The sequence below is a fragment of the Eurypyga helias genome, unplaced genomic scaffold (assembly GCF_000690775.1).
Source record: "Eurypyga helias isolate BGI_N326 unplaced genomic scaffold, ASM69077v1 scaffold10385, whole genome shotgun sequence".
NCBI classification, from domain to species: Eukaryota; Metazoa; Chordata; class Aves; order Eurypygiformes; family Eurypygidae; genus Eurypyga; species Eurypyga helias.
The window spans coordinates 16563-28826 of NW_010249485.1; the positions used below are offsets into that span (position 1 = coordinate 16563).

The following is a 12264-nucleotide window of genomic DNA, read 5'->3' on the forward strand; positions in this document are numbered from 1 at the left end:
TGAGCCTATGGAGCACATGTTGGTAGATGGTCCAGAGCTAAACACAGTATTCTATGAGCACGGAGAAGTAATCAGGCCACAGAGCATAATGAGAACAAAGATCCCTTTTGATTGACTTGATCTTAGACATATATTCTGTGCTTTCGTCTTTCCTGTGCTTTTTGCCTCTCTCTGTTTCTGATATTCATTGATACACCAGAATATATCAAGTCCAAGTTGCTTTTTCTTTTCTTTTTTTTTTTGCGCCACATTCATTCTCAGAATTTCATAAACCCTCTTGGTTTTCAGTCCTCTGAAGAAAGCAGACCTTCCGAGTTTGCATAGTTGAACTCGGAGGCTGACAAGAATGTGCTTTCTTAAGTGATTTTTGGCTTATTTGGTTTCTGAGGTCATGGACATAGTGGAAGAACACCTGCTCTCATCTTGCTTCAGCACTTAATCCCTGTCCCAGACAAGCCTAGAAGGGCACGGCACAGGAGGTGAAGAATAATGTAAATAATTGCTCAATAACTTTTAGAGCATCCGGAAAGGTTAATGGATAATGATTTTATTCTCCCTGGTTTTCTCATATCTACATCAATAAAGAAGATAGAAAGACACTGTTTCTTCAACTATTGTATTCATTGCTTGAGAGAATGAAAAAATTCGAATAATCCAAGGTCTCTGCAAGCAATATAGAACGTGTTGAAGGACAGTTTTACATGCTCCTTGTATGCCTGATGCAAGCAGAAATTTCTCTTGGTGCATACTGCTCTGGCTAGGGATTTTCAAGATTTGTTACCAGCCTGTGTGGGTGTGTGCATGTCTACTTGACATTTTGCCTTTTTTTTTCTTTTTCCCTAACGTTGCGTATTTTCTTTCAGGGTGGCAGGACCCAGTGCATCCAAGAAGTCTGCCCCATTCTCTCATGTCCCCAGCACCTTAGTCACATTCCACCCCAAATGCTTAGGTGAGTGGGTTTTTTTTCCTGTGATTTTTTTAATTGATATATGTTTCTGTGCAGCATCTTTTATACAGATATTTCACAATATAGGTGACTGATGGGAGGTGACAGAGACAGTATTGCTTAGTGGAGTTTATAATTTATAGGTTTAAACAGGTACTTAGGGTCAGTGTGTAGGATTGTAATGGGTGGTCCTAAGCCACAGGAGAGCATTTGAATATAGACCAGTTGGCTTGCTTAAAGAAACAAATGTAGAGATGCTTCCCATCTTCATTGCTCATGTTTTAAAAAGGAGGTTGAGGTGGGAGGAAATGTTTCTTTGGAATTTCCCACATGATAAAGGCCTCACCCTCCCATACTTTTATTCAAGTTCCCATTTGCATTCTTGGTTTCGAGGAAATGCAGGTCAGAGGAAACTTCTGGACTGACTTTGCATTTTTAGAAGCTGTTGTCAGAGAGTCGAGGGACCCAGGAGTCTGCCTCATGGTTGCCTTCTTAAGGTGGAATCACAGTTTCAGCCAGGAATATTTTTCAATTATATCTTTCCAACACATTTTAAAGGAGTAAGTCAGAGACCTCTCAGAAGGGCTAATTATTCCAACTGGGTAATTCCCTGGCTAATTATGCCAGGGAAGGCAGTGACTTTTGAGGGTCCTTATTTTGCTCTTACTGTGTCCACAGATACCACAGGTTAAAGTTCCCTCTATTTCATAAACAAGGAGCAGTTACATCCCACCAAGTAAATTAGCTTTAATTTAGTCTTGAGGTTATAACCGGGTTTGGAAAATTTTCAGACCTGGTAACTCCCAGTTATTCCACAGAAACGTTTTTGTCATTTTGACTGTATCTTTGCTACTATCAAAAGTCTGTTTCCAGGGTCAGGCTAGGGGTACAGAGAGGTCTGGCTTTGGAGACAGCAAGCCATAGAGAGTTCCAGCTTCTCATAATACTTAACATGTTCAACTGCTTGAAACAAACCTGGATTTATTTATTTATTCATGTGCTAATTGAGAAGTGCTACAGGTAAATATCTGCCCAGAACATTTAACTGCAGCACGAGAGAGCAATACAGTAGAGGAGTGAAACAGAGAGAGCAGTCCAAACGCTGAGCTTCTATTTTGGCTGAGGACATTTTTCCTTCCCTTCTGTAAACTCCCCTTGTCCTCTCCACCCCATACTTTTCCCAACTGAACCTTCCCCTCCTTGATCTAGGCATTCAAAACCCAGCTTTAATTTTTGATTGCTTCATGGGGATTTTTCTCCCGATTCTTTTTTCTCTCTTAGAAACATCTGTAAATGAGTTTACTAATAATAATGAATTTCATTTTATGTGTTCTTCGCTCTAAAGCATGTTATATACCTGTGAATAATTAATGCCTATTCATAGGGAAGGGTTGAAAATTTTGCAGTGGAGGTAGAGATGTATAGCACACTGCATGGCAGTTGGCAAAGAGAAATGTTTTCAGGGATGCTGAGGCATAGTTTTTAAAGTATCATGTGGAGGACCTCCCTGCAATTGAATTCCTGATACTCAGTTTATATAGCTTAGAAGAATGCCATAGGCTCTGCTGGGACTTGAATTATTAGTTTAACTAGTGGTTATGAGCCAGCAAAGGCAACCATTAAGCCAATATCTTCACCACCACATCTTTCAAAGTGGTAGCTGCTTTGTCAGTGGTTTTTAACCAACTATTTGAACTGGATTGGCCACCCAGAATTGCTCTGGGTGGTTTGCAAGGCATGGCAAGAGGGTGGGAGAGAGAACTGGACTTTTGTTCACTTGTTGACATAAGTTATGGGATTGAAGTCCTGGCCCTACATAGAGCACTAGAAGTGTTGTTACAGGCGGGATGTTGGTTAGGCTTTGCCCATAAGTGGTGCATGGATGTAGAGCAGTTCCTTTTAGAGCTTTTGAGCATCCTCAACTGATTTCATATGTCAGTCATGCAAGAGAAATGAAGCCTTTTCAGAAAGACACACATTCAGTAACAGGAATGTTGGTTATGCAAGCACAGATGAGTCCAAGGTAGCGAATTTGTGAGAGAGATGTTCAAATTGTGTCTAAATGAACAATAGCAATTATTTCTTAACTTTTGTTTAATAGTTATTTTAACATTAGATTTGTAAATACTCAAGGCTAATCCAGTGCCTTTTGCTGCATGCTTATCCTTTTGTTTGGTTCTGTCTCAGAGGAAAATGGAACCTTTTCCTTTGAAGCTGTTCTACAATTATCAAGAATTATTGAAAATGGAAGGAATTACAGTGTGCCAGGACCTGGTGGTTTGAGAGCTAAAGTATTGTCATAGTACTTGTGACTTCTTGTATGTACTTATGGTGGCTATTCCATACCTTGCAATTGCTATGGTATGGTGCAATTCCATACCTACTTAACATCAGACCCCAGAATTGATAAGCTGAGGGACTGGCAGCCACTCATAGAAGAACTTATTAGTTGGCTGCCACCAAAAGTAAACAAGGGAAGGTATTCATAACCAGGAAGATAAGTACAGTGGTTTTGTAAAGAGCTCAAGCTTATGTATTGTAATGGTCACTTGTTTAAAGTAAGTTAGTGGTAAAGAAGCTGAGGAATAAGAGAAGCTTGCAGAACTGCAAAGTGTTTTGCAACTTGGATCTGAAAGTGCTTGCAGGACTGCAGGACTTCAGGAAGGATTTGATATTGATACTGCCTTTCCTGCATAGTGCTCTAAACCTTGCTTCACTCTCATAAAACTCGAATATTTTATGGGTCGTGGAAACAAAATATCTTGTGTTGCTCTCATGCTGCTCGTAAACAATGCAAATTACTTTATTTCTTGCAACCTTGTGTACACAAATCTATCTTAATGAGACCGGACAACACCTATGGGTTTTTTGCATCATTGTCACTGCTGTGAACCCCTGAGTGTAGATATGCTAAAATGAGTTAAGGCTGCTTTATTTGAGAAGTTACCGCATTACGTTAAAGACTGTTCAAACCAGTTTAAGTGTACCTACCCTAAGAATTTGCAGTGCTTACTTTTTATTCCTTTAGCTGCACTGTGCACTTTATGATGAGAAGGAGAAGAAAGATTTTTCCAATATAAATATGCTATAAATCTTATTTATATTCCCTCCCACAGTAGAATTTGTACAGATGAATGTGTGCTAGGAGAACAGTGAACTGTTAAACGTACATATTTTTTTCACACCAAAATGGAAACACAAGGCAAATGACACATTGTACATGAATTTGGTCTGGTGACAATAAGCCCTACTATTTTTGTTGACAATATGGCATCTTTCCCACCACATTCTGTTTCTATTACTGTTTATTTATATTCAGGACAGAGGAAAGTGTTTGACCTCCCATTTGGAAGCTGCCTCTTTCACAGCAACGTGTACGATAATGGGTCCTCATTTATTTATGACAACTGCACAATGTGTATGTGCAAGGTAAGTCCACAGTGCTTTGGTATTGTATGCTGCTGGTTGTCTGGCTTAGCAGAAGTTTGTAGGACTATGGCACTGTAAACCCTGACTGATATTGTTCATCTTTGGCAACTTGTGTGGTCCCCAAGAAACTTGCAATTGTGCTAGGAAAGTTTAGAAAGTTACTAACTGCCTTAGCTGAGACATGATGCCTGACTCTGTGTTGCAAAATGAAGTTACTCAGATTATTACTGTTTAAATTTACATTACAGGGGAAGAGGAGTTTTTAAATGGTGAATTACCACATCTCTGCTGAAGGGCAATGACTTTTTTTAGTTCCTCTAACATGACTGTCAACACTTGTGCTTTTGCTTAGGCAAAAAGATGAAAGTGTCGCCAAATCAGGAAGATTTTGCAGGCCAGCAGAAGTACAAACTGGGCTTTAGCTTCACAGACTATGAAAGAATCCCCTAATCCATTAAATAATTCTTATTTTCTCAGAGCTGACCTGTTCAAAACAGTTGGGCTGTAGCTTGGGTGGATGCAATGACTGAGCAAGCAGAAATTATATGGTGAGGACACATAGGAGCACAAAAATTGTGGTGATTATTTCATTATTTCCTTTTGCCCTTTTACCTAGGATTCAACAGTGATATGTAAGAAGAGGTGCTTACTTCCTGGTGAATGCAATAAAAACAAAGACCACTGCTGCAAGGAGTGTGTCTCATATATCTCTCCTGAGGAAGTGAAAGTGTGCAAATTTAGCAATAAGATCTTCCAGGTAAAATTTCAGGTGTGGTTCAAGAATAGATGGCATTGTAACAGCTGAAACAGCATGTGTTTTCTGTAAATTGTATTGTCGCTTGTTTTTTAGCAGAATCCTCACCATCCTGGTTGATGACAGACCAACTCAGAGGCAAAGCTTTGCAAAATTTGCCATCTGCCTTTTTTTTTTTTTCTGAGTTTTTGTAAATTCTTCTGCTCCACAGCAGTTAAAGATGTTTGTCCTTGATGTGACATGTTGTCTTCCCCTCCATATGCAGAGATTCAAGCTGCCGTTTCAGGACAAGTAATGCATTTTTAGTAAGAAATAGTAACGCTCTGCTTTCCCAGACAAGCGCTGATAATCATGGAGAAGATTTTCTGAGTGTTATTGTAGGCTTTATCAAAAAGAGTCTCTTCCGTAACTGACCCAACAAGAGCTTTGTGAAGTTCGTCTTGGCTCAAAGTTACTCGTCTTGATTTACTGTATTTCACCTCTCTGCCAAGGACAGCACCCCTGACATCTTATATTAGCATAGCCATGTAATAACTATTACCTACTGCACTCTCACCCAGTGTTTTCGAATCACAAGGGATTCCCTGCAGAACACTTCTGCTATTGCTGAGACCCTGTTTGTTTTTCCAAGTGGTGCATCTTTTTTTTCACACTGTGTCAGAAAAAGATTCTGTCACCTCATGGGCCTTCTGTGAATTAAGAGACCCTTGAATCAGATCAAGTGTTAAATCCTTTGTGAATACTTGGTTTGCTCAGCCAGAATTGCTTCCCATTTATTCCATCTTTTGTGTACATAGCTGAAGTGTTTATTCTGGAAATTACATGTGAACCTACTGTACGCTGAGACTATACTCCATCTGATTGGCACTTTCACACTGGTGCTATTGTGCTTCAGGAACAAATGCCTGCTTCTTAGGCACCCAACTAAAATATTCTGCTTCTTGTGAAGATTTTATTACATTGTGAAGTATTATATGGAGTAAGAAAAAATAACGAGACGGTACGCCCATTTCTGGCCTTGTGTGCAGAAAGGTAAATCCAGCGTTGCTCTGTTGAAGTTGATGGTCCAACATAGGTAAAATGGGCAAAACGAGCACTGGAGTGTAAAACCAGCTGTGAGACAAAAAAACCCCAGTGTAGCTGCATGCAGTCAGCTGTAATCTGGTACCTTAGCAGATGCTTGGAGAGCGGTCATTAGAGTACCCACAAGAACACATGCTGCATCAGGAACACCAGGCAATCGTAACATGGCCTGGAAACAAAATACAGGGGAGAGACAGCTTTTGACCAAGCATGCTGTGCTGAGTAAGTTAGTCTCCTTGTCATTTCAGATTTGGTCTGTTTTTCTCTCTGGTCAGAACGTCATGGTGAGGTGGGCACGTAATTGTTCACAGCTGTCTGGTTGGACTGCCTGTTCCTGTCAGGTCTATCTTCACCCTTCCTTCACAGCAGCCCTGTAAACAGAAAACATGCACATTTTGGCTCTAAGCGGGCCAGCACAAGACTGTAAGTGGGTGAGACAGAATGTTTTAGGAACCACACTTGGCAAATGCAACGCTATGTAAAATGGAGCATGGGCAGTTCCACAAGCAATCCTTCCCAAGTAAGTGAGGGCAAGACCATGAACCATATTTTGCTTTGCACTTAATACTTTAAGAGCTATACATAGACTGTCTTACCTGCTTTGCATTTGAGAAGTTCAGCACTGTGTGTCTTCTAAATATTTTCAGATGTTTAGCAGATCAAGTATCTGTGAAAGTGCTGTAAGTAATCTAAATTAGAATTCATTATTTGACCATTCCTGCCCTAAGTCAAAATGATGCTGCATCTGGGAATAAATTCACTGTATGCTGACAGCTTAATCAAATACTTTCACGTGCAACAACTTAAAGACGTCACTCAATCCAATGAATCAGGTTTTTCTAATTATGTGAGTTTAAATGGAAATTTGTGGTAGGTGTGATCACATCTCAGACACATACTGGAGAGAAAACAATGCAAATAATTGGGACACTGATGAAAAATGCAAATGTGATTTGGTTAGCCTTGAAAAAATGAATTTCTGACCTAAAGGGCCGAAGGGAAGAAAACCCCACTGAATTCGAACTTTGTCTTTAATCTGACTGGCCATGGACAGACACCTCAAAATAATTTAGACTAAACAATGACACAATGCCAACAGGGAAAGTCATCCTTTCTTGTGCAATGATACATTGCTGAAATAGCTTCCTGTTGCCACTCCAGCTGATGCTATATCATGTTCCCTCTTGCAGGATGGAGAGATGTGGTCCTCTGTGAACTGCACCATCTGTGCTTGTGTGAAAGGCAAGACGGAGTGTCGCAAGAAACAGTGCATTCCAGTCAGCAGCTGTCCTCATGTGAGTTTTTTAAAAGAACAGAGTTCTTTTCTCTTTTTTTTTTCTCCACCATTATCTTTTTCAGTGTTTCTTGGAAGTGTGTGCATGGCAGTGGGGCATGCAGTTTCGAAAGAAGGGATTCTCTGGCATATTAATTTAGTCTGGCATTCACCAAGTGTGCTACTGCTACCCTGAATACGTCCTTGCTCTAAAGGCTCTGTGCTCCTTTTCTCCTCCTCCTTTAACTTTCTCTGTCCCAAGTATCTGCACTGGAACATCTCTTCCACATATATTTAATAGCTTTATAGAGTGGTGAGACGACAATGTTAATATTTCAAGAGCAGGCATATTGTTAAGGCAAGCCACAGGACATTGTTGTACTTGCATTTCTCACTGCATATGAGGCTTAATACTTTGAAAATGTACATTAGACAAAGCAAAGAAAACGATTTCAATCAGGCCATGCCACCGTCTCTAAGGTTGCAGCCTGAGTATTTTTTATTTGAAAGTCTGGAGTGTACCCAAAGAGTGGTGTAATTGTAACTTTACTTAATTGCTTCAAAAATTAGCATTACTTGAAACCTTGAGCTAAATTAAGCCTTTGTTTCTTGGATTTCTGTCACTGACAAATTATTTTGTTTCAGTGGCCCAAGCTTTCAGAAGAGGGAGCTCTAAATAGCACCTCATGTAGGGGCACATCTTTGAACAGAACTGCAGAAGAGAGAGCCAAGTCGTCAGCATTACACCTTCTCAGTGTTTCCTTCTCCATCCTGGAAGCCAGTGGAGAAAATATGAGTCACAGACACCTAGGCATAACATTTTAAATGACAAACTCTCGTTTGTAAAATTTTATACGTGTGAACTTTTGACAGCCAGGAGCGGTGGTAGAATAGAGGTCCTCTACCTTAGAATAGAGAGCCTCTATCTTGGTGCTCCCAATTCTGCTCTGACAGTGGGCTGCAAGAGCATCCTTAGAAGAGAGGACATCCTTTTCCTGTCTAGCACTCATTGCAGAGGGCAGTTCTTCTGTTAATGGGCCTCACGCGAGATGTCGCATACATTTTAGGAAATGTGAACAAATGGAGCTGTTCTTCTGGGAACCTGATGGGGATCATGACAATCGGGTTTACTGCCTTCAGGCTATCCACAGTATAAGCAGGAGGTGAGAGCTTGGACTCGCCAGGTCCCTTCAAATTCTTTCTTGTCTGAGGACCTGACACACACTGCATCTCATTTTTATTTTCCCGGTGCTGATGCATTTCAAACGTTTAAGATGCTTTTGAGATCATATAACTAATATGACTTAATATAGCTCTTAAGTGAAATACACCCCTTCAGCCGTGCCCATATATAAATTTGAAAGTTGAGATGATCAGTCAAAGTGGTTTCTAAAATTAAAATGATAGTGGGTAAATATTCACCATCCACAGTCCTGCAGCAGCATAGCTGACTGACAAACCCATTCAGTGCTGCTACGGGATATGCTCCAAGGTGAACGTGAAGTCCTGAACTGCCCTAGACCTCCAAGTGGAGTCCTCAGAAATGGTCCATTTCCTTAGGGCTGGGAAGACCAGATTTATTGCGCTGCAGCAATATTCCTTCCAGTATCTGACCAGTCAGCCTGCCCACTGCCTTAAAATGGAATCTACAGCAAGCTGCACGCAAACACTATCTCCTCCACAGGTACACATTACGTTTTTGCTCTTCCAAGCTAAATTGGAAGGACAAGTAGAAGAAAGGATGTAAACTCTAAAGTGAGATTTATTTTCCTATTCAAAGTGGGTACCAAGTAATTTTAAATCTTTTACTTTTCATCTGTGCTCCACTTTCTTTGATGAGATATTCTGTCACAAATCTATAAACCTTAAACACACCACATTATTCAAGATAAACATATATTAGTGATTCTGATACTGAAAGTCTGGATATCGTGCATAGAGTTATGCTGCTGTCTGCAAACTGTAGGGGTGTGAATTCTATTTCTCTTTTCACAGTATTTCTGGCAGTAAGCAGTCTCTACTGACTATGGAAGACTGCTGTCGAATAAAATGCTGCTTAATGTCCCTTAGGGTATCAGGACACATAAAGATGTCTCACTGAAATTGTGTTATGGTACACACAATTGAGTGTGAAAGGACTGAAGATTCACAAGGAACTTAAAAGTATTCTTTCTTGGCTTAAATGCTTTACCATTGTCGTGGTTTAACTCTGGCTAGCAAAATACCACGAAGCCCCTCTCACAAATCCCCCGGGGATGACACTTGAAACATGCAAACGCTGCCAGTACTGCATACAGATACATGATTACTCCCCGAACCAGTAGTATAACGACTAGCCAAAAAAGACCTTCAGTCTGGTCAGAGGATATATGATCAGTATCACAAGGAGCACACAAGGCAGTAAATCCCACCGTTCTATCAACAACTTAAAGATCCAAGAACTTAAAGTGCTGACCAGCCACCACAACATCTCTATACCAATACTTATCACCCAATCTGTTTAACAACCATGCAGTCTTAATACTCTTTGCATAATGTTGTGTGGTTTTTTGGTGATGGAATATTATTTAATTTATTAACATAGATTTTGGCCAATTATTTCTTGATGGGGAAGGTTTCAAAGTGGTAATTCTGCAGAAATTTTCAGTAACATGCAACCATTTGTATTATTCAATTTGTTGGTGGCAGGCTGACGTATTTTTGAAGACTTTTTCTGCCATTTCTTTTGTTTTCTTCATAGAGCTAGGCACATTTTTCTGTCTCTTTTATTCTTTTGTTTTTGAGCATTTAATCCTGTATCGGTAATTACAGGAAGTGTCTTTCTTAGCTTCTTTTGATGTGCAGAGGAAGCAATACATCTCACAAATCAATCCCTCCTGTCATATTTATAGTAAAATTCGTCCCCCTTGGGCTTCTAGTGAGCCTTGTGGCTTGTGGTTTCTTTCTGGCCACTGAGTCCATGTAGATTACCTGGAGTGTCAGCCTGCGAGGTGTGGTACACGCTGGCCCCCATCCAGCAAAGCTATTAAGCACGTGTCCAGTCCTGCTGAGTCCATGTGTGCTTCAACTTAAACACATGCTTAAGTACTTTATAGAAAGGGAATAATCTCAGCACTTGGCAAGACTGACTTTCAGAGATCTTTTCGCCCTTTTCTTCCCTAATTTCCTCTTCACTTGCCCCAGCCCTGCTCCAGCCTCTTTCTTGCCATTTGCCATTGCCTTTCCGATTACCCAGCCTTATAATATTCTGCCTTGCCTCCTCTTCTTATGCCTCTGCATTCTCCACTAATAATACAAGCCTATGGTAATGGTCAGTGGTCATGGACATGTCTTGTTTTGTATAGCTAGAGGAGAGCCTGGTGAATTTTACAGCATACAGCCTTTTTCTGAGCTCCAAGGCTGTGCAAAAGTTAATAGAATTAAATTCATGGCATGTGAAGACATTTTCAGAGTTTGATTTTGTGGGTAAATTTTGAACCCGTGAACTTCAAGTGAGTTGAAAATTTATTCAGAACACGTTCTCCCATCTCTAGCACAGACTGCATTTAATGTTATACACATCTGTTATTATTACAAACAAAAAGTTGCTGTTTTTACTCTAGTGCCAAATGAGGCACAAAAAAACAACAGCTGTTGCTATTGCACAACCAATCAACCCCTTTCCCCCCCCGCAATTAGTCTTGCCCTAAAAAAAAAGAAAATAAAAACCTCAGACATAAAAATGAAAACCTCATAAAAAAGAAGAAAAGTCCCCGAAAATAAATAGACTCAAATGTGGTCTGCTTATAAATATTCATAGGGAAAAATGGGATCACATCACTTAGCCCACTCCTAAGGGAACCCTCAATGCTAACGAAGTCTTGCAGCACATGTTAACAATAATGGGTTTCCTTATTCTACAAGACAAAAACAGGATCTCGGGCCAACATGGTGGCTCAAGTAACCAGCCTCAGCAGGCTGCCTTAGAGAGTCCAGTTTCACCTGAATTCTTGCCACTTCCAGCTTGGCTGATCATTTCAACTCTTTTATTGAAACAGAGAGGTAAGGCTGTGCAGTGTGTGGCATTCAGCTGCCCGTCTTCCATTCGTACTAGTAGGTGTTACCAAGCTCCTTACTTCTGTGCAGTTTTATCGGTTCCTGCTTTAAGGAGCTTTGTCTTAACAGGTGCTTGGTAGGTCTCCCTGCTGCAGCCTGGTCCTCAGCTATTTTCTTTGCTCTGGGGCCTGGTGGTCACACAAACATCTAAGCATGGCCCACACTGCCAGTGAAACTGTGACCCAGCCCTTGTCTCGGGGCCAGATGAGCCTCAAGTCTGTTTGCATGCAGTTGCACGTTCACAGACAAGCTTACACTGGTCTTTCATGCCCTGCAGATGATAAGCTCAAGCACACTCATCACCAAGCTCTCATTTATGCCATCTGGGTACATCAAGCATGAGCAGGACAGAGCACGCTCCACTCCAGTTTGCTCGGAGATCCTTGGAGTTCATTTCTCCCCGTGCACATCGTCAAAGTCTCTCCCCATGCATGTTGTCAAAACTTGGCACCACTGTAGGTGGAAAGCAAGGCAAACAGCAGTAGGGGTTCACAGATTCACAAAGTGGAAGGGGGTGGAAGTGACCTCTAGCAATCATCTAGTCCAACCACCCCTTGCCAGAGGAGGATCACCTGGAGTAGGTCACACAGGGACAAGTCCAGGCAGCTTTGGAAAGTCTCCAGGGAAGGAGACTCCACCCCCTCTCTGGGCAGCCTGTTCAGTGCTCTGTCACCTCACAGGGAA

General features: G+C 41.0%; 1 protein-coding gene across 1 annotated transcript in view; it reads left to right on the top strand.

The window, feature by feature from the left end:
- Positions 1 to 863: 863 nt before the first annotated feature.
- LOC104509434 (BMP-binding endothelial regulator protein-like) overlaps positions 864 to 12264 on the top strand; it is a gene marked incomplete at both ends in the record, with an annotated part of 21792 nt that continues 10391 nt past the window's right edge. The window contains 5 exon segments of the mRNA XM_010151374.1: positions 864 to 934; positions 936 to 949; positions 4266 to 4375; positions 4992 to 5132; positions 7403 to 7507. Of these exon segments, the coding sequence (XP_010149676.1) occupies positions 864 to 934; positions 936 to 949; positions 4266 to 4375; positions 4992 to 5132; positions 7403 to 7507 (441 nt within the window).